At 54.7% G+C, this 24,322-nt stretch overlaps 1 protein-coding gene across 1 annotated transcript in view; it reads left to right on the top strand.

Moving 5' to 3' along the window:
• Nucleotides 1-24,322, top strand: part of B4GALNT3 (beta-1,4-N-acetyl-galactosaminyltransferase 3) — a 97,485-nt gene that overhangs the window by 64,207 nt on the left and 8,956 nt on the right. The window contains exons 2-13 of the mRNA XM_070370091.1: nucleotides 8,694-8,797; nucleotides 9,760-9,837; nucleotides 16,951-17,046; nucleotides 17,448-17,538; nucleotides 17,916-18,016; nucleotides 18,360-18,427; nucleotides 19,764-19,842; nucleotides 19,958-20,024; nucleotides 21,775-21,918; nucleotides 22,824-22,933; nucleotides 23,650-23,750; nucleotides 23,961-24,022. Of these exons, the coding sequence (XP_070226192.1) occupies nucleotides 8,694-8,797; nucleotides 9,760-9,837; nucleotides 16,951-17,046; nucleotides 17,448-17,538; nucleotides 17,916-18,016; nucleotides 18,360-18,427; nucleotides 19,764-19,842; nucleotides 19,958-20,024; nucleotides 21,775-21,918; nucleotides 22,824-22,933; nucleotides 23,650-23,750; nucleotides 23,961-24,022 (1,101 nt within the window). The remainder of the gene's footprint in view (nucleotides 1-8,693; nucleotides 8,798-9,759; nucleotides 9,838-16,950; nucleotides 17,047-17,447; nucleotides 17,539-17,915; nucleotides 18,017-18,359; nucleotides 18,428-19,763; nucleotides 19,843-19,957; nucleotides 20,025-21,774; nucleotides 21,919-22,823; nucleotides 22,934-23,649; nucleotides 23,751-23,960; nucleotides 24,023-24,322) is intronic.

Raw genomic sequence — 24,322 nt, 5'->3', positions numbered from 1 at the left:
AGTACTGGAGTGGGTAGCCATTCCCTCCTCCAGGGGATCTTCCTGACCCAGGGATCAAATCCGAGTCTTTTACGTCTTCTGAATTGGCAGGCAGTTTCTTTGCCACTATTACCACCTGGGAGGCCCCCCCTGGACCCTGTTACCTTTAGATTTGCCAGAAACCATCATATTTCATCAAGCGTCTTTGTCAAAACTCCCCCAGACAGAACTGTGTGTGTAGCTGTGACTGTGCTGTATAGACCTGGATGTGTACCCAAGGGCCTGAAGGGTTGTCAGTTCTGTTTTTTTCTTTGTCACGGTGATGATGATGATGACAATATCCTGGAAGCGCCCTGGGGCCTGGCCAGACCTTCAGGGAGGTCAATGTGGGTCAGTCCACGGCTGGAGGGTGGCAGAAAGTTACAGGGCGGGTCCGTGTGCAGGTACATCCTGTGCTCCCCAAGCAGAGCACAGAAGACAAAGGGCATTTGCTCCCTCCCTCTGTCTCCTTGCTTCATCCATCCCCTTAGAGTCTTTCACTCAGATCTGGGAGTCCAGGTGAGCAGGACATGGCAGCAGGGCTAAAGTGCCCAGCACGTCCCTGCACAGCTCCATCGCCCCCTTTGGGTCCCCTCAGGAGGCCCAGGTAGGGCGGTAGGGACAGTCCCTGGTGTCTGGTTGGCAAGCCCCTGCCTACCCTGCTCATCCAGGCCCCGCAGCAGCTCCCGGCTGGTTCGGCTGGTTCGGCAGGGTGCTGGGGGTGGTGAGAAGCTAGCTCGGCAGGGAGGAGCGGGCAGCTGGCTGTTTGACTCTGAGCACAGCATCTGGAGGGGGCGGCAGGTGAGGAGGGGAAGAGGCTCTTTGGGGCCCTTCCTGTATCTCTGCTTATCAAATCGGAGGGTCTGGGGAGACTTTGGGGCCCCACCCATCTCCCATCCCATACCCCCTTCCCACCCATACACCTGAGCTCCGAGAGAGCGTGACCCACGGCTGCTGCATGGCTCGCCCTTGTGTTGAGAAGCACGAGGCTCAGAGACCAGGGCAAGGTTAGTAGGCCTGTGTGCAGATGCTTTCTGTCCAGTTTTCCAGCTCTTCGGGGGTGTTTGGGTCTTTCTGGGCTTCCCTGGTAGCTCAGATGGTAAAGAATCCGCCTACAATGCAGGAGACCCCAGTTCAGTCCTTGGGCTGGGGAGATCCCCTGGAGAAGGGATAGGCCACCCACTCTATTATTCTTAGGCTTCCCTGGTGGCTCAGTGCCACCAGGTGGCTCTGCCTGCAATGTGGGAGACCTGGGTTTGATCCCTGGGTTGGGATGATCCCCTGGAGAAGGGAATGGCTACCCACTACCATATTCATGCCTGGAGAATCCCCATGGACAGAGGAGCCTGGGGTCGCAAATAATCAGACACGACTGAGCGACTAAGCAAGCAGGCATGGCTGTTCCGGGGCTTGTTTGGGGAGGTGTTATTGGCTAAATCGGAGGGGCGGGCAGCTCGTGTGGGAGGTGTGGGGGTGAGTAGGAAGCGACGGTGATGGTGGTGGCAGAATTGGATCAGGTTCTCAAGTGTGTCCCGTAGAGAGCGTGGAATTTAGGATTCAGGGTTCAAACCCTACCTGCTATCCTTGTGACTTCAATGAGGTTTTTATCCTCTAAGCCCTGTTTTCCTCTAGGCTTGTTGTCCTGAATAGAATCATCTATACTTCTTTTACCATAAACATAAGTACGTGTATGACCCGTACATGCTAAGGTTGCAGTAATAATCGTTCCTCTTGCATCAGGTCCCCGGGGTGTCACGACTGGAAAGGAAAGGCTGTGTCTTTGCCGTCTGAGACTCTCTCTCAGGTGACAGTGCCTGGCTCCACCCCTGGCTGTCTGTGCCACCTTGGGTTTCTGGTGGCGCCCGGGGCCTGCTGGCGTCCAGCCACAGCAGCTTTGCTCTGCAGGGCCCGTGTGACTGGCCCTCAGGTGCACGCCAAGGTCAGAGTTAGTCTTGCTTTCTGGTCCCGGGAAGCAGTGCTGGTTCCCAGCCTTGGTGGAGCTGTGCCCGGGCGTCACGACCTCCCGTCCCCTGGACAGCCTGCTGTTCTCTGGTGGGACGAGGGCTCTTTCTCCGCTTGGCTCCTCCAGGGTTCATCACCTTGTCTCTGTACAGATGCTGAGCTTCTTAGCAAATCGTCTGCATTCACCTTGGGTCTTTGGGTCCTTTACCCGCCCTGCTGGCTCGTCCTTCAGCCCCGCCTTCCTGCGGCCCTTGAGGGCTCAGGCCTTCCCGTCTTGCAAAGTGCGTCTTAGCTCAGGGCAGACGCCAGCCCTTAACAGTGCAGCCCTGCCCAGGCCGGAGGTGGTGAGGATGCAGTGAAATAATGCACATGAGAGTTTTTTTTGGGGAAAAAAAAAGATAATAAAGGACCATGGGCTGTGCGTATGCCATATTTTCACCAAAGAGCTGAAGAGATGATCTCTAGGCCTTTGAAGAGTCCATGCTATGCAGGGGAGGGGCGTTGGTGGTGTAGGGGCTGATGCTGAACTTGATAGCCCAGCTCTGTGAGGGCAGAATGTGAGGCCCGAATGTGAGGCCCATTGCTGGTGTTTGTCTGTCACCTGAGATCGGGGTGTCTGTCTCCTGGCACAAATGTGACACCTGGTGCAGGAGAGACAGGCCCTGGCAGCTGGCACTCTGGCCGGGAGTTGGAGTTCACTTAGCTGAGGGCAGGTGACAAGTGTCAGTAGTTGAATTGGCACATTCTTTAGCTCCTGGTCCCTGCAGAGAGGCTGATCAGGGCTGAGGTCTCTACTGGCAGAGTGAACACAGGAAAAGCCCTGCACAGTGCCTGATGCCTACTATGGATTCAGTGAATATTAACAGGGGTGGAGGGTAGGGGGGAATAGGTGGAGGGGTGCAGGGAGCAGCCGCACAGCAGAGAGGAGACTGTCTGTACCCTTACCACGGAGTCACTGCTGGCCTGTGGTCTGCCTGCTCTGTACGGAGAGGAGACAGCAGCCACTGACTGTCTGTAGTTTGCAACATTCTGAAGTGGCTGGAGTTCATGTCTTCAGCAGATGTTGTTGGAGGAAGGAGTGTTAACTCTGTCCGACCGCACACCAGGCCTGACGGACATCACTGGCTCCTCGTGGCATTCCCGTGGGGCAGGTATCATCACCCCCACCAGCCGGAGGAGGAAACCAGGTCAAAGAGCTTCAACTAGTTGCTCATGCGGTCCGGCCACCGTTTCTCATGGAGGAAAGCCAGAGAGACCTTTCTGACTCCAGAGCCTTCTTGTCTTTTCCATACTGTGACATCTGCAAAGAGCATTTCCTGCTCCTTGAATTGCTAACCTGGGCTGTTGACTGTCTTACTCCAGGTATTTCAAAGCCATGTACCTAACTGGGCCCTGTGTCTGTGACCCAGGCAGGGCCCAGTTAGGTTTAACCACTGGCCTCCCCTCCCTTCAGTGGATTTGTCCTTGTTCACTGGGAAACCCACCTCTTACCCTCTTTTAAAGAGAAATAAAGGGACTTCCCTGGCAGTCCAATGGTTAAGACTCCACACTTCCACTGCAGAGGATGCGGGTTTGATCCCTGGTCGGGGAACTAAGATCCTGCATGCCATGCAGTGCAGCCAAAGAAAAAAAAAGAAGCAAAGGAGACACCAACATAAAGAACAGACTTTTGGACTCAGTGGGAGGAGAGGGTGGGAGGAGAGAATAGCATTGAGATATACACATTCAGTTCAGTTCAGTCGCTCAGTCGTGCCTGACTCTTTGTGACCCCATGAACTGCAGCATGCCAGGCCTCCCTGTCCATCACCAACTCCCAGAGTCCACCCAAACCCATGTCCATCAAGTTGGTGATGCCATCCAGCCATCTCATCCTCTGTCATCCTTCTCCTCCTGCCCTCAATCTTTCCCAGCATCAGGGTCTTTTCCAATGAGTCAGCTCTTCCCATCAGATGGCCAAAGTATTGGAATTTCAGCTTCAACATCAGTCCTTCCAGTGAATACCCAGGACTGGTCTCCTTTAGGATGGACTGGTTGGATCTCCTTGCAGTCCAAGGGACTCTCAAGAGTCTTCTCCAACACCACAGTTCAAAAGCATCAATTCTTAGGCGCTCAGCTTTCTTTATAGTCCAACTCTCACATCCATACATGACCACTGGAAAAACCATAGCCTTGACTAGACGGACCTTTGTTGGCAAAGTAATGTATCTGCTTTTTAATATGCTGTCTAGGTTGGTTATAACTTTCCTTCCAAGGAGCAAGCGTCTTTTAATTTCATGGCTGCAATCACCATCTGCAGTAATTTTGGAGCCCGAAAAATAAAGTCAGCCACTGTTTCCACTGTTTCCCCATCTATTTGCCATGAAGTGATGGGACCGGATGCCATGATCTTAGTTTTCTGAATGTTGAGCTTTAAGCCAACTTTTTCGGTCTCCTCTTTCACTTTCATCAAAAGGCTCTTTTGTTCTTTGCTTTCTGCCATAAGGGTGGTGTCATCTACATATCCGAGGTTATTGATATTTCTCCTGGCACATTACCATATGTAAAATAGATGACCCATGCGAGTTTGGTGTATGATGCTGGGCACCCAAAGCTGGTGCTCTGGGACAACTTAGAGGGATAAGGTGGGGAGGGAGGTGGGAGGGGTGTTCAGGATGGAGGAGACACATGTATGCCTGTTCATACATGGTTCATACTGATGTATGGCAAAACCCATCACAATATTGTAAAGTAATTATCCTCCAATTAAAATAAATAAATAATTTTTTTAAAAAGAGAGACATACGTAGAGCCAGGCACAAGTTAAAGGTGACAGATTGAACTCGAAACTGTCACAGTATGGGAGAAAGACCATGGTATAGAGCTAAGCTCAGTTCCAAAGACAGCAAAGGCAGCTGGGGATTCACAGTGTATAGGCAGAGTGAGGGGTCAGCGGATGGGAAGTGACCAGGAGGAGCCATCAGGCTGGGGGACTCCTGCCAGCAAAGCCTAGCAGGACCCTGGCTACCTATCAGGTTCAACTATCAAGGATAGGGGGAATTCTGTAAGCAGACTTAACAGGATTCTTCCTAAAACCTGGGCTGGGCAGGCCAAGGACAGGGCTTAAGGACAAGGCCTAGTCAAAAAGAGAGCTCAGAGGAGCCCATCCAGAGTTTGGTCCAGGAGCAGGTGTTCCTTGTCCCTTCCCAGCAAACATAAGGACAAGGCACGGTGAGACCACGGTGAGAGTCCATTGACCATAGGGCAAGTCATCTTGCCTTCTGCATGACTTCCAGGAGCCAGAGAATTTGGCCGGAAGTGAAGACAAGTCTGTGGGAAAGAATGTGGGTGTGGGACACACAGGAACCCCTGTGTGTGAGAATGTGGTGCATTATGTTTTCAGAGTTGTGTTCTCATGCCTGTGTCTACAAGGAGATGGTCTTCAGTCACCACACAGAGTCAAGGAACAGGTGACCCAATCATCCCCAGGCAGAGGCAAGGCAGTGCCTGTCCACCCTCCCCTCCCACGGTGTGAATCACACGTCCCCCTGCCCCAGCCACTAACCCAGAGCCCCCGGGGCCTAGGCAGAGACGGGGCTCCATCATTAGTGGTGTCTGAGCAGGGTTAGTGGGGGACAAGCATCTCCCCTGTGAGCTTGTGCAGAAAGTCAGGACCAGCTCCGGAACATTCTTCCTCCTTTTGCCCCCCTCCCCTGTCCTCATCTCACATCACCAGCCCCAGAATCCTGCTTCCCTAAAACATCTCTCTGCGTTGAACTAGTATGACCTGTTTCTGCCTGCCAGCTGGCCCGCCATGGAAACAGCAGAGACCTTGATGCGGTGGGATAAACCTGCAAAAGTCTCAATAAACACAACAGCAGCAGACGGCTAATGTCTGCGTAGAAACCCAGGGGCACCAATCTCCAGCTAAGACCTCTGCCTGCCAGATTCCCCACAGTCTTCCCCAGACAGCATCCCCAGGAGAAAATGTAGGCTGGACGAGGAAAGACTGGCCGGTGAGATAGACAGGCTGTCTGGGCTGACCCTGGCTTTGCAACAGCAGTGGACTCTGTGACCTTCAGGTCTCGGCGTCTCTTTCCCCATCTGTGCAGGGGGGTAATCAGACCTGGCTCATCTCCCCAGGTTCTGCAAGGCTCAGATGAGATCATGCCTGGGAAGTGCGAAGGAAACCCTGAGGGGCCACCCCCAGAGTGGGAAAGAAAAGCCCCCACTGCACCCCACTGTCCAGCTCCCTCTCCCAGAGTCACTCACACACACACCTGGGCAAAATGCTGGTGTCTACCCGCTGTGGCCTGTGTTTGTGGGCTGTGCTCTTTCCTCTGTGTCTGCTTGGCTGGAGGTGTCTCTACCAGTGCTGGTGTGGAGGTCCTAGGATGCTTCGGCCTCCGGGCAGCTCTTGGCTCCTAGGGGCCAGTGGTGCCAGTCTCACTCTCACGCAGCACCCACTGTGGTGTCCTGGGGGTTCATTTAAAAACATTTATGTATTTGCTTTTTTGGCTGTGCTAGGTCTTCGTTGTGGTCCACGGGATCTGTAGTTACAGCAGGGAACTCTTAGTTGCGATAGGTGGGATCGAGTTCCCTGACCAGGGATAGAACCTGGGCCCCCTGCATTGGGAGCGCGGAGTCTTAGCCCTGGACCCCCAGGGAAGTCGCTGTCCTAGGGGCATCTTGAGGAAGCTGTTGCAGAGGTTCCTGCACCTTTGCAGCAAAGTGGTTTCCGTCCGAACTATAGTGCTTGCCCCGATCCATGACATGATTTCACTTTTAATGTTCCCGTTACCCAGGGTCAACCACAGTCTGAAAATATTAAATTGCACATTCCAGAGGTGAGCGATTCATAAGCTTTCAGTTGTGTGCTGTTCTGATCAGTGTGATGAAATCTCTCACTGTCCAGTCCTGCCCAGGAGGTGGGCCACCCTCTTTCTCCCCCACATCCCGCCCCGTTGGTCTCCTAGTGGCCATCTCGGCTATCAGACTGTCCTGGCATTGCACTGCTTGTGTTCAGGTGACTCCTACTCAACTTAATACTGTCCCTGAAGTGCAAGAGTAGTAATGCTGGGGATGTGAATTTGCCAAAGCGAAGCCTTAACGCGTTGCCTCCTTTTGACCACGCTATGTGGCCTGTGGGATCTTAGTTCCCCAGAGCAGGGATCGAACCTGTGCTCCCAGTAGTGGAAGTGCAAGGTCTTAACCACTGGACCACCAGGGAAGTCCCTTAAAGTGCTTCTTTTAAGTGAAGAGGTGAAACCTAATAAAGAAAAAAAAAGTCATATACCAAGGTTGCTAAGACCTACAGCAAGAGCAAATCTTCTACTCCTGAGATTGTGAGGAAGGGAAAAGAAATTTGTACTGGTTTTGCTGTCAAACCTGAAACTGCTCAAGTTATAGCTTCAGTGCATGATAAGTGCTCAGTTAAGACGGCAAAGGCATTCACTTTGTACAGTAAAATATTTGTACAGAGTGACTCATATAACTTTTATTACGATACACTGTATTATTGTTCTATTTTACTTTTCATATTGTTAATCTCTCACCGTGTCTAATTAAACTTAATCATAGGTGTGTAGGAATAAACAGCATATATATGTAGTTTGATACTCTGTGTGGTTTTAGGATATCTGCTGTGGGGGGGTCTTAAACATACTCCTCATGGACAGGGGGTTGACTGTGTTTGCTGCCCAGATAACTGGGGTTCCATTTCCTCACCTGAAATGAGGACTAGGTGGTCTTGTTTTTTTTTCTTGGCTGCGCCGAGTTTTAATTGTGGCATGTGGGATCTAGTTCCCTGACCAGGGATCAAGCCCAGGCCCCCTGCACTGGAAGCCCAGGGTCCCAGCCACTGGACCCCCAGGGAAGTCCCGAGTAGGTGGTCTTGAAAGCCCCTCCCAGCTCCTGGAAGCCTGTGATTCTGGCTCATGTTTCCACATATCAAAGTCTCCATCCTGCTCATCTGGGAGCGGCCCCAGCCCCCCGTGGACATCAGTGCTGACGGCTGAATTCTGACTCTCCCACCCCACCCTTGGCAGCCCCTCTGCGTGATGGTGAATGCGCGCGTGTCCCCTCGCTCTCACTGTGGTGTGGCTGGGACCTTCTCGGGTTGTGTGTGAGGGCACAGGCGTCAGCCGGCTCACAGCCTCCAGGTCAGTCCAGGAGGAGCCGGTCCTCGAATCTAACGACTCCGGCTGTTGCTAGATCCGATTGGTGGGCGCCAGGTCCTGGCTCACCCTTCCCTGCCCCCACCCCTAGCTCTGGCCCATCCAGCTGCCCAGCAACTAGCGGTGGGCAGGGGGAGGGCCTCCCAGTCAGACAACCCCGCTGGCTCCCTGGCTTGGAGGAGGGAAAGTTGCGGAGGGAAAAAGCTTAGCTCCACCATCCTGTGAGACTCTTCCTTGGTTTTTGGGCAAATTAGGCCTGGAGAGGCAGCCTGTGGTGGTCACCGCGGCAGGACAAAGCTCCGCTTTCACCCGGCCTGGCTCCCTCTCTGACTTAGGAAAGACAGCAAATCCCAACAGGAGATGAGCTCATGTCCTCGCTTTCTGCCATGTTGACCTTGGCCAAGGTGTAACTGTCTCCCAACACCCCCACCCCCACAGCCAGCCGTGAGGAGCAGCAGAAGGAATACCATTCCCTCAGTTTTCCTGCCCTGAGTCTCATGGATATATGCGGTCTTCGGGTCATACTGACCTTGTTCCTCTCTTCCTCTTTCCCCTCCTCAGGGTACGGCAGCTGGAGGGAGCTGGCCAAGGCTCTGGCCAGCAGAAACATTCCGGCTGTGGACCCGAATCTGCAGTTCTACCGTCCCCAGAGGCTGGGCCCCAAGGTACGTGGCAGGGTCAGCTGTCCCCTTGCTGCTGCCTTAACTCGGGTCCCCCACCCGCCCACCCACATAGCCCTGAGGGCATCCTCCACTTTCCCGTGTTAGGAGAAGCAGAGCAGAGGGACGCCCTGGATGGCAGACTGGCGTCCTGGGCTCTCCTACCTTGTGGGTAGAGATATCCATCCTGCCCTCCCTCCTCAAAGCCTTTATTATGTCTTCAAGATGCCCAAGTCTGAGCTGTCCAGGGATGTGGCCTCCATCTCTGCAAGAACAGGGGCTGGAGGAAGGACCAGCACGTCTCGCCTCCTGCTAGGATGACTGGGCTGGTCCTCCAGTCACAATCCCGGATGCTGGCAGCCAAGAGTCACAGATGATGTGGTAGACAGACACCCCTCCTGAAAATAGCTGCAAATAATGGAGCATTTTCCTGATAGTGTTTCTTGGGCTGCTGGTCCCCAGAAGCAGCTCTGGGTGGGGGTTTGGGAACTCAAGGTCAGTTCAGCTTGGAGCCGTAAGGTTGAGCTTCTGAGCCTAGAACAGATACTGCCCCCAAGGCTGGACCAGAGCCTAACTGACCCCATGGACCTACAGGGTAGGGAAGAGTTGGGGTGTCCCCAGGGGGACATATGTTAGGATAAATGAGTTGCACCCTAAGGGGGTGTAGAGGAAGAGGGAGGCAGGGTCCCTGTCCTCAGGAGAGCCTGGTCTAATTAGAAAAGAATGCTTTTGGTATGGGAAGACTGAGATAAGTCAGGAAAGCAGAAACATCCCAGAAGTATATGTTGGAGGTGTGTTGGTGAGGGACAGTGTGTGGGCCAGAAACAGGAATGTCCTTAAGTTGACAAGCTTCCGACAGCGGGACTATGTCTCTTGACCCTCTGCACCCCCTCAGGCACATTCAAGGGGCCCCGGTCCTATCGCCCCCTTCATATTCCCACCAAGTTCATTCTTCTCTGTTCTGCCAGGACCCAGGCTCAGCACGTGGTGGGAGTGGAAACAGCAGCTACCTGAAGTGGAATAAGCCGGTGCCCTGGCTCTCAGAGGTGAGGCTGCTCCTTGAAAGGCAGGGTTAAAAAAACAGTGTTGATATTAGTAGGTCACTCCAGAGGCCACAGAGCATTTTATTCTAGTGGTTATTATTAAAGTTTTTCACCTAGGGGCTCCCCTGGCGGTCCAGTGGTTAAGACTCTGCACTTCCACTGTAGGGGGTTTGGGATTGATCCCTGGTTGGGGAACTAAGATCCCACATGCAGCTCAGTGAGCCAAAAAAAAAGTTTTTTGTCGTCTAATTTGAAGAAAAAAGTTAGAGTCCAGGCTCACTGAATTTTCTTCCTTAACTAACAGAGAGAAGTGGTTTTTATTAAAGTTTTCCACCTAGGGGCTTCCCAGGTGGCTCGGTGGTAAAGAATCCACCTGCCAATGCAGGAGGTTCAATCCTGGGCTGGGAAGATTCCCCTGGAATCCACTCCAGTATGCTTGCTGGAAAATCCTGTGGACAGAGGAACCTGGCAGGCTACAGTCCATGGGGTCACACAGAGTGAGACACGAGTGAGCAGCTAAGCACAAAAGTACTACCGTGTGCCGGGCTTTGTGTGTAACCTGTCAGCTTTATGACCTGGTGGGACAGTGTAGTGTCCTCATTTTATGGGTGAGAAAAGTAAAGCTCAAGAAAGCTATGGGACTTTCATGTCTATGCCAGTCCCCAGTCGTAAAATTCGGCTTCCCAAACTGTCTTTCTTGGACCATTAAGTCCCATAAGATACTCCAGTCAGAAAGGAATCCACTGTGAAATATGATTTAAAATCTATAGACATCCACTTCCTGAAAATACATGTTAGTACATGAAAGATGCTGAGTTGTGTCATCCTCTATTTGACTTCATTTCTCCCAGCACGCACCAAACTTAGTCACCTCCCAAACTGCCTTTTTCCATTCAACTTTGGTGCTCTATGAAACCAGTGCACTGAGGGACTATATGCTAGGAAACTCTTGCTTTAGAAAATTTTTATAGGAAGCGGTCAAACGTGTGAATAAAAATTGTCATAACCATCATCACACCTCTTGTTTATGTTGGACTGGACAGATTCTTTTTCTCTTGGTATAGAAACGGAGGCTTGCAGGTTTATTACAGACACAAGATTACCCGGAGTAAACGCTTGTGCAGACATTCCAGAGCAGCATAGTGATTTGGGGGTGAACATTTTAAATTTGGGCGTCGGACCGTGCAACTTGTCCAGGCCTCTCTTGGCCGGGTGGTGGCGGCCAGCCAGTTGTCTTCATCCACACCTATCACAGGTTGGTCTCTACCGCCTGGGTGATTTCCTTTCCAGTCCACCCATTTGCTGCGGGGCGAGAGTGAAGGCGGTGGTGTTATGCGAAATATGATGGTAGGTTATCTACCGTGAAATTGCCTTTGGTTAAATCCTGAGAGAGTGGATTACATCACTGGCACACCTGTACCAGGTGACATCATCGGGTAATTAGGCCCCACCCCACCTGGAGATAGTACTGTGAAAACCACTGGTCCAGCGATTCAGCCTTCTCTCCTTTGAGGCCAGTTTGGATCATTTTTCTGAATGAACCAATTATTTTGAAAGATTGTAACTACATCATAGTCTGCATTTATTAATCATTAATTTTCCCGCTTTTCTTGGCCAGTCAAAGATGGAGATGTATATGATCTGCTTGCATGCTCTGTTGTGTCCAACTCTTTGTGACCCCATGGTCTATAGCCTGCCAGGCTCATCTGTCCATGGGATTTTCTAGGCAAGAATACTGAAGTGGGTTGCCATTTCCTCCTCCGGGGGATCTTCCCAATCTAGTGATCGAATCCCTGTCTCTCGCATTGTGGGCAGATTCTTTACCACTGAGCCGTCAGGGAAGCTCTGGAGATATATCTATATATATCTCGATGAAAACAGTAACAAGTAGTAAATAGTGATTAAAATGTGGTTAACTTTTAAAAGGAATAGTTGATCTTTTAGTAGGTGTGTTTAGCCTTTTGGTGGTAAATGCCTGATTTCCACTGACTTTGGTATTTTATTATTAAAAGTGGCTTCTTACAGCGAATTCCCTGGCAGTCCAGTGGTTAGGACTCCATGCTCTCACTGCCGAGGACCGGGATTCAGTCCCTGGCTGGGGGAACTAAGATCCTACAAGCCACGCAAAACAGCCAAAAAAAAAAAGAAGAAGAAAAGAAAGTGGCTTATAAAATCCTCCTCACATCTCTCATGAATCTTCAGGGAATCACCAATCCAGTCTTTTCATTTCACCAGTGAGGGCACGTAGGTCCTCACACATGCAGTCGTCCAGCTGCAGTGGGGCCCTCCCCTCCAGCCCTCCGTGGGGACCTCTATTCCCTCTCCTTGCCTGTCTCCTGCCTTTGGACCTACAGTTTCAGCAGGAAGGGCTTTACTGCACATCTGCTGGCTGTCCGGGGCTGTCAGGCTGCACTATTATCTCCCCTTTCTGGGCAATGGCTTCCAAAGGGGTTGACCAGTCACTCCGCAAGGTGGCATAGCTCCTGCACCCTCCCCTGTGGGTGAGCATGGACAGAACACGGGAAGGCTGCCTGTGGTCTCTTCTTTGCCCAGCTCCCCTCCCCAGCCTTCAGCTGGCAGCTCAGAGTCTCAGAGGCCAGAAGTGGCTCTCCAGCGCAGCAGGCTTAGTCATCACTCTGCTGTTCAGATAGGGAGTGGACAGCTGGCGGGCTGGGCTTCATGACATAACTGCCCTCAGAAACTGTCCTGTCAGCTAAAATCATGAGACTCTGACTAGCAAACCCCACTAATTAACAAACCTCAATGGCAGTGCATTCACTTACCGTCGGTATTCGGTCTAATGACCGAACACTGTCTGCTACTCTGCTCCCCCTACAAAGCCAACATCGTTACAGGAAAGAAATGTGGTGGATATAGGGTCAGATCAAAGCAAGTTGGAGTCCACGGGTCATGTCGCGTGGGCTCTGTGACTTGGTATCTCTCTCCCAAGGGCTGGGATTCTGACTTCCCTTCTCAGGCTCTACCCCACCCCTTTTTTTCCTCTAACAGTTTTATTGAGATATAGTTCATATACCGTGTAATTCATAATTTTAAAAATATGAATTTGTTGTCAGTGATGGGTCTTAGTTGCAGCACTCCAGCTTAGTTGCTCCAGTTGCATGTGGGATGTTGGTTTTCTGACCAGCAATTGAACCTGGGTCCCCTGCATTGGAAGGTGGATTCTTACCCTCTGGACCACCAGGGAAGTCCCTATAATTCACCCAATTAATGTGTACAAGTCAATAGCGCTTAGTATATTCATAGAGTTGTCATCCATAACTATCAATTTAATATTAATAGGTTTTCGTCACCACTAAGGAAAGCCCCTCACCTAATAGCCTCACTACCCCCAGTCCCCAGACCCCAGGAAATGCTAGTCTAATCTGTCTCTCTGGATCTTCCCATTCAGATAGACTCTATATGAGGACTCTCTTCCTATAGAGAGACTTGTACTGTACGTGGCCGTCTTGTCTGGCTTGTGTTACTTAGCATTATGTTTTCAAGGCCCATCCGTGTGGCAGCGTTTGTATCAGAACTTCATTCCTTTTTCTGGCTGAGTAATCTTCCCCTGTGTGGACGGACCTCGCTATCTCATCCTCGGAAATGGGTGTTTGGGCTGTTTCTGCTTTCCGCTCCTGGGAATAACGCTGCTGTGGACGTTTGTGTGCAGATCAGACCTGCCTTTTGTCAGGGCCCTGAACCCCCACCGTCACACATGTGGAAGTACGAGCCACCTGTGCCAGGGTTACTGCAGAGGCTGAGATGCAGAGGGTTAGGGTTAGGGTTACCCCCCTCAAATGGGGGTAATGTCCCCCACTAGGATTTCACTAGATGGGGCTCTGGTCGCTTCCTCCGTCCAGAGAAATCTCTTATCCAGAGTTGGGAGCCCCTTGATTCCCAAGGGGAGCTCACTTGAGGGGCAGGTGTGAGTAAGAATCAAGAGGCAGTAGAGACTCTAAACAGGAGTTCGGAGTACAGGCTTCAATTGTCCTGCTGGGTGGAGGTCACATGGTCTTGCCAGGTGTGCTGGTCTTGAAAGTGTGAATCTGGCCAAGCAGCAGCCTGGTCCACGTTCCCACCAGTGCTGGGCTGCCCCACTGCCCCGGGGGGTGGACCACCTTCACACCCTCTGCGTCTCAGCCTCTGCAGTAACCTGGCACAGGTGGCTCATACTTCTGCATGTCTCTCTCCTCCAGGGACCCCTTTCCATCTTTGCATCAACACTGGTACAAACATCTCCAGTGCTTATAGGATAAATGAAGGAACATATGGCGCCAGGCTTAGCTGCTCTGAGCACTTGTTCCCTTGGATAATTAAGATGTGCAAGGAGTCCCGAGGAGGGAGCTGTAACTCTGCCTGGAGAAATTGTAGACGCCTAGAGAGGGATTTGAGAAGAGCCTTAAAGGATGAACTAGAATTTGCTGGGTGGGGAAGAAAGGAAAAGGCCTTCCAACCAGGAATCTGTTTGCAAAGGCAGAGAGGAGTGTGTGTGGGTGGAGGGCAGGTGTGACTGGGAGAGGGGTGAGGCGAGGCCGGGAAGCCAGGTTTTGTCCAGAAGCCTCTTGGAACCCTCAGAGGTGTAAAGCGGCAGAGTGGCATGGTCAGATCTGTCTTTAGAAACTTTTTTTTTTCCCCCAGTTTCTATTTATTTATTTGGCTGCACCAAGTCTCAGTTGCAGCATGTGGGGTCTTAGGTCTTCTTTGCAGCCTGCGGGATCTTTAGTTACAGCGTGTGAACTCTTATTTGCAGTGGAGTCTTAGCCACTGGATTATGAGGCCAGTCCCCGGATCTGTCTTTAGAAAGACACTTCTGCAGGCAGTGTGAGGAAATCCGTGGTGGGAGACGCCTCCATCCTGTTGGGAGGCTCTGTGAGGCCAGCGAGGCCTGGCAGAGGCCCTGTCGTGGTGCAAGGCAGTGGACGTTCCCAGGTGAGCACCCACAGGCAGTATTCACACCCCTAGATGCCCTCCCATTTCCACAGGTTCATTGCTGTGTGTCCTTGGGGAGTCAGTTTACCTCTCTGGGCTTTAATAGTGTCAACTCTGAAAGGAAAAGGTTCAACAGGTATTTTCTCCGCTGCTTGTGGCTGGACGTTTCATGTCTGTCTTTGGCCATGGATGCGCTCTGGCCCTGGCAGTAACCAGTGCTCCTCCCCGGGCCTTAATCCTGCTGGATGGTGAGAAGGGGGCAAGGGGCAGTGCTGACCAGCCCGAGTCCTACATCCCTGCCCGACACAATGTCTCCAAAGCTTCAGTTCAGTTCAGTTCAGTCACTCAGTCGTGTCCAACTCTTTGCGACCCCATGAATCGCAGCACGCCAGGCTTCCCTGTCCATCACCAAGGCTTGGAGAGACACAAACCAAGGTGGGGTCACCATCAAGGCCTGGGGAGTAAGAAGGTTCTGACTAGTCCCTCAGGGGACCCCCACCTAGAGCCTAAGAGGGGTGAGGGGTGGCTGGAGGGTGGGCTTTGGACTGAATCAGGGCTTTACCCCCCGGGATGTGGACACTTCCATCCACCTGCCTGGGTTTCCCCTGTGGCTCAGGCCATGGGGCAGATGAGGGCGGCCAGCTCCCTCCTCCCTCGCCCTTCCCCTGTCCCAGCCCCTGTGGCCTCTGGCCTCCTGGCTGAACAAGCAGATTTCTGGGGGTGTCCCCCTCCACCCTTTGTTTTCTGTGGACTCAAGAGTCTCCCAGAGAGGGGCAGGGAGGGGCGCAGCTTGGAGGAGACAACTGAGTCTTGTAAATAGGACTCAGGAATTTCCCCAGAAGTGGCACAATGTCCCCATTCTTTTCTTCCAAGCAGCCCCAGGCCGCCCCCAACCTAGCAGCCTGCATTCTCTCTCCCACCCACCCCAGCCCCACACTCACATTCCAGGGAGCGATGGCTGCTCCCCAAGGTCCCCAGGCTGCTGAGCGCGGGAGGAGCCAAGTTCTGAGGGGATGGGGTGACAGGCTCTCCAAGTGGGGACGGGGGACCCCTCCAGCTGCACCTCAGGTCTTGGCAGTCCCATTGGGGGGTGGGCTCTGACCAGTCCCTTCTCTCTCCCACCACCACCATCCCTCCCTCCAGAGCTCTTGCTGAAGGCCTTCTATGTGGGAAGGGCTTCCAGTTCAGGTAGCCCCTCCTCTGTCTCCCTAAGGCCACTGGGATTTGGTATCTGATGGGGGGAAGGAAGGGCCTGTTCGTGTGGCCTGATGGGGTCCATCTCCCATAATCTAGAGGTGGGGGGCATGGGGAGAGGGGAGAATAAGATGGGATCACCTGAAGCGCTGTGTTCAGGTGATTCGGGACAGGTTCCCCCTCCCTCCCCTCCCCCACTCTCCACCCTTCCACCCACTGGAGTCCTGGCTTCTTGCCCATTCCCTCTCCCCCAGGGGGTCCCTGTGCTTCCCAGCTCAGTCCTGTGCCCACCAGCCCCTAGCCTAGGAGGGGAGGGGACCTGCTTGCTCCTACTTTCCCTTGGCTGGCCCTGAGCCCCAGGCACCTGAGCGGTGGTCCATGAGAGCTCTGACTCTCGGGTGAGCCAGCCTCAGGACCTTCTGCCAGCTGAGGGGGCAGCTCAAAGACCAGGGGGTGAGGTTTCACCCAGGCCAGACAGCCATGCGGCTTTCCTCTTTTGAGACTGAAGGCGTGCGTGTGTGCTAAGTCGCTTCAGTCATGTCTGACTCTTTGCAACTCCATGGACTGTAGCCCACCAGGCTCCTCTGTCCGTGGGATTTTCCAGGCAAGAATACTGGAGTGGGTTGCCATGCCCTCCTCCATGAGACCAAAGGGAAAGGGGCCAAACCGGCTGAAACCCGGCCTGGCGCCTCCCTCCCGCCACTCTGTCCTGCCCCATAACCCCCCTTGCCTGGGGGGTGCACACCAGCCCCCTTCCTGTGTGGGAAGAGCCGGGAGTGTATGTGTGTGTGTGTGCATGTACCTGCGTGTGTGCATCTGTATGTGAGCACGTGCAAGCCCAGAAAAACAGACCAGGCCTCGGGGCCAGGCCACGCAGCCACGGACGCGAGGATGGGAAAGGGGCCAACGTGGACTGTGACCTTGAACAGTGAGGCGTGCTGGGCTGGGCAGGCCAGGCCTCTGTCTCACACTCACTCCTCCCCACCCCCGCAGTTCCGCGGCCGTGTCAACCTGCACGTGTTTGAGGACTGGTGTGGCAGCTCCGTCCAGCAGCTGCGGAGGAACCTCCACTTCCCCCTGTACCCCCACGTGAGTGCCTCCTGCCCCCTCCTGCCCCGCTCCTGGCTCTCACCGCTCCTCTCCCCCCGTGACTTCTGCCTTCCTCCTCTTCCCTTGTTTTTTTTGGTTCACTTCCTTTCCTTTTATCCCATGGATGCCCTTCATCTGCCCACACTATCTCCCTTGTTCCCTCCTGAGAGATCCTGTCCATTTCCCTACCTTCCTCATGGCTCACAATATGGTTTCCCCAGGGGCCATCACATCCAGTTGTGCGGTTCTGCACTGTTCAAGGTCTGAATAAAGAAGCACGTGGGAGCCTGTACCCGGGTTCCACCTGCCTCCCTCCCATTGTCCCACCAGCCCTGAGCAGACCCGTTGCTTCACTTTCCTCTTCCCTCCCTGGGTAGTGATCCCCCACTTTCCTGGCACAGATCCGCACAACCCTAAGGAAGCTGGCTGTCTCCCCCAAGTGGACCAACTACGGCCTCCGCATCTTCGGCTACCTGCACCCCTTCACGGACGGTGAGGCCAGCCCCGCATCCTGCCCTTCCCCTTCCTGTCCGAGTTCTCGGGGTGCCTGGGCATGTGGCCTGCCCTGGGCTGGCTGGACTGTTAGCCCACTTTCAGGGGAGCAGGGTTTGGACGTGGTGAGGCCTCATGCACGCCCCCAGGTGGCCACTTCACACCCTGATTTGCACACCCTGATCCGAGACTAGCTTACCCCTCTCTGTAAGTGTCCCCAGAGACTCCACGGAGTCTCCCAGGTATAGAAACCCCTGCTTTACAAAGCGGGCATGCTGGCACAAGGCCCCACAGAGAATTTAGTCTCTGAGACATGAGTGCCCCCTAGGGGAAGTCTCGTCCTGCCCTCACCTGGGAAAACCACCCCCCATGCCCAGGGGAGATCCAGTTTGCCATCGCTGCCGACGACAACGCAGAATTCTGGCTGAGCCGGGATGACCAGGTCTCCGGCCTGCGGCTGCTGGCCAGCGTGGGCAAGGTAGGGTCCGCTCAGCCCCACAGGCCCTCCCGTCCCCCCAGGAGCCAGGTCACACGCCTCCATCAGGTCACTCTTACAGAGGCATGGACAGGATGTGGGAGGGAACAGACCTGGAGAAGACTCAGGTCTAGGCCACACCCATCCTGGTCCTGGTGCCGGGGATTCATGTGGTTTCTCGGGTTGCACTGGGGGGAGCACTTCGAGGAAAGACAGTTGCTTCTCGAGTGGTCCCAAGCCCCCTTCCATCCCTCAGCATTTCCCCTCCTCCGTCCTCCCACCTCCCTCCTTTCTCCTTGTCTCCTCACTCATCACTCCCACCCTCCCCCTCTCCCCACACCTCCAGACTGGAAAAGAGTGGACTGCCCCTGGAGAGTTCGCAAAATTCCGGAGTCAGATTTCGAAGCCAGTCAGGTGAGTGTGGGTCGTGATGAGCAGCAAATCCTTCAATCTCCTTACGGAACAGAGGCAGGCTAGGAGCTGGGCTCCAGGAGGACCCCTCTGCCACCCACCCCCCATCACAGAGGTCCAGCAAGCCAGGGCCCCCTGCATTTCGGGAGAATGACAGAGACCTTCTGGACCATCTTTCTTCACTTTACAGATGAAGACCTGAGGCCCAGAGAGGGCTGTGACTTAATGAGAGTCACATGGATATTGGGTGGCACTCAGGGCTGGGAAACAGAACGGGTCTCCTTTCTCTCTTCCCGTTTTCTCCATCTCTGAAAAGATCTACAGCTGTGCAGCCCAGAGTCCCCCTGCGCTTTCTGTGCTGCACGAAATTCTGAATGGCGGGGACCCCTGAGCAGGCTGGAGGGAAGGCCCGTAGTGGCTAGGGAGTGAACTAACCCAGCCTCAGAGCGCCACCTGGTGGTCTGCACACACACATGCATGCACACACGGTGAGAACATTTGTGGGTTGATGGTTCCTGGAGTGGCTGGGGCGGGAACTAGCCCAGCCTCAGAGCGCCACCTGGTGGTACACACGCACGCATGCACACACACCCACACCCACCCACCCACGAGAACATGTGTGGGCTTGATGGTGCCGGTGCTGGTGTTGATGGTGGTGAAACAGGCCAGCTCACACAGAGCACTGGCTGTGCCAGCCCCTGTGGTCACCACTGCCCATGCGGCTCAGGGGAGCAACTGAGAACTGGGGCTGAGACCCAACTTCCTGGGTCCAAACCCCAATGGGGCCACTTATTACCTGGTGACTTTGGGCAAATTACCCAAGATTTCTGCACCTCAGCATTCTCATCTACAAACAGGGGTAGCATGGGCTCCCCAGGTGGCTCAGTGATGAAGAGTCCACCTACCAAAGCACAGAAGACGCAGGTTCAATCCCTGGGTTGGGAAGATCCCTTGAAGTAGGAAATGGCAACCCGCTCCAGTATTCTTGCCTGGAAAATCCCATGCACAGAGGAGCCTGGCGGGCTATAGTCTATAGGGTTGCAGAGTCAGACACAATTAAGTGTGTACACACACACACACACATGCACTTGGTGCTTACACATGGGAACAGCTCTCTGAGGATAGCACTGTTATTTCACGTGACTCCCTGAGTGTTCTGGGAGGTTTGTGCTGTCATTATCCCATCTCACGGGAGGGAAAACTGAGGCTGCCCCGTCAGTAAGTGGTGATGGGGATTCTGACCCAGATGCTCAGCGGCAGGTCTGAGGGACCAGGAGCGAGGAGGGAGGGGCCGGGCGTGTGGTGCTGGGAGGCAGCCCCGTACCGTCTCTCCCGCCAGCCTGGCAGCTGCCCGCCGGTACTACTTCGAGGTGCTGCACAAGCAGAACGACCAGGGCACTGACCACGTGGAAGTCGCGGTGAGTGTTCGCTGTCCCCTCAGCACCCACCTGGCCACCCCTCTGCCTGCTCCCTTGAACCTTGTTCCCAATCAGCCACCTCCGACCCTTCATGTCCACCCTCGCCTCTTTCCAGTGGCGGCGGAATGACCCCGGGGCCAAGTTCAGCATTATCGACTCTGCTTCTCTGTCCCTCTTCACAAGTGAGTGTCCTGCCCAGCCTGGGGACGAGGCCAGGTGGGCCAGCCTGCCGGGCTCTGTCCGCTGGGGGGCCTGGCATGTGGAGGCCAGAACACGAATGTGAAGGGTGCGGGATGAGGAGCAGAGGCCAAAGGAGCGCCTTGGTCAGAGGTCCCCGGGGGTCAGTGACCTGGGAGAACCCTCTGCATGCTCTTGGAGTCCTTACCCCAGAACAATGCCCATCCACCTCCACACAGCATTGTCTGCATGATTCCAAGGCGCTCCAGAAACTGTGAGGCTCAGTCCAGGTGAAAAAAACTTCAGAGGGAGGCCAGGACCCTGCTTTGCAGATGAGCCACCATGGTTCTTGCACAGCCGTGGCCAGGGGGAGAAAGCGTGCTGACCTGCTTTCCGGCTGCAGCCCGTGGACTCTCCGATCACACTCGTCATGGCTTGTGATTTCCTGTCTGGGGGCTCCACAGAGCAGTCTCCACCGGCGGGTGTAGCCCGCGTGGGCCCAGGTGTAGGAGGAGGGGGCGCAGCAGAGGCCCTAGCAAGAAGGCAAGGCGGGTCTGGAGGAGCCCAGGAGATGGCGGGCAGTGTGTGTGGAGGGCAGGAAGGAGTAAGAAATGGCACGTTTGGCTCACAGAAGAGGGTGGTCGTGGGGAAGAGATAAGGTGGGTGAGGGGAGGCTGCCAGCGACCAAGCAAGAGGCCACAGGGTCAGAGCAGAAGCGCCAGAAGAAGGGAGAGTTGGAATCAGTGTGAACCAAGAATAAAGAAGCCCACAGCAAATTCAGGTAGGAAACCTATAAGATGGGCCAGAGGTTGCCAGCCTCTAGCATAGAAGGAAAACTCTCTGTGGGCCAAGGCAATTTGAAGCCTCAGGCAGAAAGCAAACACCCCCAGCGGCCAGAGGGAGGTGCTGAGCCTCAGGGTGCCCTGCTCACCTGGGCATGGGCTTAGGCCTGCTGGGGAGCCCGAGGCAGACACCCTGCATTCACACTCAGCTTTGCCAGCCTGTCAGCTGTGTGATCTCAGGCACAAGACTTCGATTCTGTTTGCCCGAGTTCCTTGTCTGTAAAGTAGGAAGCATGCTGTATTTAAGCCACAGTGGTGACGAGGATTAAAAGGGTTGATATTTGTAAGACACTCGGAACAGTGTCTGGCTTATGTAGGAAGTGCTTTTCACGTATTTGTTAAACTGAACATACTTCTAAGGACAGATTTCTAGCAGGTGGCAGTAAAACCTTTTGAGTAAGAGGTGGCTTTTTCCAGTTCACACAAAACTGTGGTGTGTGCCAGCCATGGGGCTGGTGGAGGGGGTCCAGGGGAGAGAAACAGCTGAAACCACAAGTTTTGGGGGCACGGCTTGTGGGGGAAGCAGAGATTGGGCACATCCTATACAGTACCAGGCTTCCCTGATGGCTCCAGCAGGTAAAGAATACATCTGCAGTGCAGGAAACACAGGAGATGCAGGTTCGATCCCTGAGTCGGGAAGATTCCCTGACAGAGGAGATGGCAACCTACTCCAGTAGTCTTGCCTGGAGAATCCCATGGACTGAGGAGCCTGGAGGGCTACAGTCCAAAGGATTGTAGCATCAGACACAACTGAACAACTACACACACACACACACTGTACCAGGTTGTGGGGCAGCTGGTACCGGAACCTTGACCTGGCCCCTTCCTAGCCCCTCGAGAAGGCAGGGGCCTGGCTTCTGGGCTGGCTTCTCTGGGAGTCACGGCTGTCCTGCTCTTTCCTCCCTGGGCCCAGATGAGACCCTCCTGAGGATGGACGAGGTGGACCACATCCCGCAGACAGCAGCCAGCCATGTGCGCTCCCCAGACCCCCTTCCCACTGACGAACAACCACCTGCCGACATGCTGCGGCCCGACCCTCGGGACACTCTCTACAGAGGTAAGACCTCGCCGCGTTCTTGACCTCTGGCCTGGGGATGTACTGCCAGGCCCATGGTGTCAGGGAGGAGACTCGGGAGGCTTCTGTCCTGCACAGCGTCCCCAAACCAGAGGCTTTTTGCTTTCACGTGTGTGAAATAGAACACACGTGCAGAACAGTGCAGAAATACAGACGGACCGCTTCACAGCTGTAGCGATCATTACAGAGCAAACGAGACGGGACAAGAAGTAGAGACAGAATCCAGACATGCCTCTGCAACCGCAGGCATCAGCTTCTCACTGGGTTCTAGCTCCTGTCCAGTGAGAGAAGTGTGTCCCCACTAAGGCGTTGGGGCCTTAAACTGCCAGGGACATTTACGTCTTAAACGTTGACGTGGACTTCCCTGAGGGGCCGGTGGCTAAGACTCCTCGCTCCCAAAGCAGGGGGCCCAGGTTTCATCCCCAGGTGGGTAACTAGATCCCACATGCCACAGCTAAATAGTTCACATGCTGCAGCTAAGACCCAGAGCAGCCAAATAAATAAATAAATACTTTAAAATAAAAATTAAAAGATGACGTGTCCCCTTCCCCCCACCCCCACACGCCCCCTCCATGACAAGTGGAAGGAAATTCAGTTACTGATGCTGCACTCGGGTGAGGCTCTATGGCCTCTTGGAAGTTTCGAAACCTGTTTTGAGACTGGCCGTATACAGCGATCCCAGCGCTCTACTGTGCCTTGAGCCAGGGACTGTGTCCAAGCTCCTTGTCTCCAAGGTTCCCTGTGAATGCCACCCCCACCCTCGAGGGGGGGCCAGCTTGGTTTAGCAGCCTCAACCACGGGATGTGGACTCTCTCACGAGCAAAGACAGACATGTGCAGGCTCCAGGCTGCAGCCGGCAGCCCTCAGCCACCTCCTTCCACCCCCAGTGCCTCTGATCCCCAAGGCTCAGCTCCGACACGTCCTGCCTGACTGCCCCTACAAGCCCAGCTACCTGGTGGACGGGCTCCCTCTGCAGCGCTACCAGGGACTCCGGTTTGTAAGTCTCGCCTGGGTGACAGGGGCTGGAATGGGAGGGGCTGGCTGAGGCTGACCCCTTCCTCCCCACGCCACACCCCGGAGGCCCTGGGCCCGGAGAACTGGCACTCCACTGTGCCCGGCCTTCCCACACCACACCACTGGTATTCCTCGGGTGCCCAGCCTGGATGGGCAGCCCTGTGGAGCCCAGCGCTGTGCAGTGTGTGGCCTGGCTGAGGCCTCCTACCCTCCGCCCGAGGGCAGTGGTATTTATCAAACTATAGACGAGACGCTGGGGAGGTGAACTGTGGAGGGGCTCGGCTTTAGAGAACCCAGAGCCCATGTGGAGGCTGAGAGGCGGGGTGATGCTGGGCTCCTGGGCCCAGAGATGACGGCGGGGGAGATTGGAGGCAGGACAGAGGGCCGGGGCCAGCTGTGGGGCAGGGTTGAGAGGGTTTTGGTGGCCATGGCCTAGAGCTGTGTTTGAAGGGGGGCAAAAAGCAGTGTAGGGAGTAGCGGGGGTTGGTCCTGGGGTGCAGTCGGTGGGAAAGGCCACAGGACGAGAGGTGGGTGGTCCCGGCTGCAGCTGGATGAGCTGGAGCAGGAGACGGGAAGTGGGCACCGGGGAGCCTGGCTCGGGGGGCACGTACCACCCAGGTCCCAGGAGGGGGTGTAAAGAGTGGCCGGAATCCAGATGCTTGGTCCACAGCAGCCCCGTGCCTTCCTCCGCCCCGCCAGATTCACCTATCCTTTGTTTACCCTAATGACTACACCCGCCTGAGCCACATGGAGACCCAGAATAAGTGCTTCTACCAGGAAAATGCCTACTACCAAGACAGGTGAGGCGCCAAGTAGGGGGAGCCAGGAGAGCTCCCTGGACCAAGGGGCTGCGAGGGCACTCCACCGGGGCCCTTGGCTTTTCCTGGGTGCTTCACACATGCACATGCACACACACACATATATGTACACACATGCACACACACTCACACCCCTCTCCCCTGTACCCCCGGCCAGCTGTGACCTCAGAGCTCCCCTCCTCCCCACTGCAGGCTCAGCTTTCAAGACTACATCAAGATTGACCAGCCTCAGAAGCAGGGCCCAGAGCAGCCAGGTAGAGTGATGGCCGAGCCTCCGGGCCAGGCTGGAGGGTGACAGTCCAGACTGGGCCAGAACCGTCCCCAGGAGCTTAGAATGCAAACCCTGCAGCCCCTTCCCCCAGGCCTAAGAGATGGGGAGCAGCCCTTCGCCCCCTTAATTTCCAAGACACAAGTTGGGACGTTTCGAAAGTGGGGTGGTCCAGAGGAGGAGATTCAGGGCCCTGGCGACACATCCTGAGGGCCCGAGGGCCTTGCCTGCCCTACACTTAGGAAACTGCCCTACAGAAGCACTGTCCTCCCACGGCCTCTCGCTT

This window comes from Bos mutus, chromosome 5 (assembly GCF_027580195.1).
Source record: "Bos mutus isolate GX-2022 chromosome 5, NWIPB_WYAK_1.1, whole genome shotgun sequence".
In the NCBI taxonomy this organism is placed as follows: domain Eukaryota; kingdom Metazoa; phylum Chordata; class Mammalia; order Artiodactyla; family Bovidae; genus Bos; species Bos mutus.
This window is presented reverse-complemented; position numbering and strand designations above follow the sequence as displayed.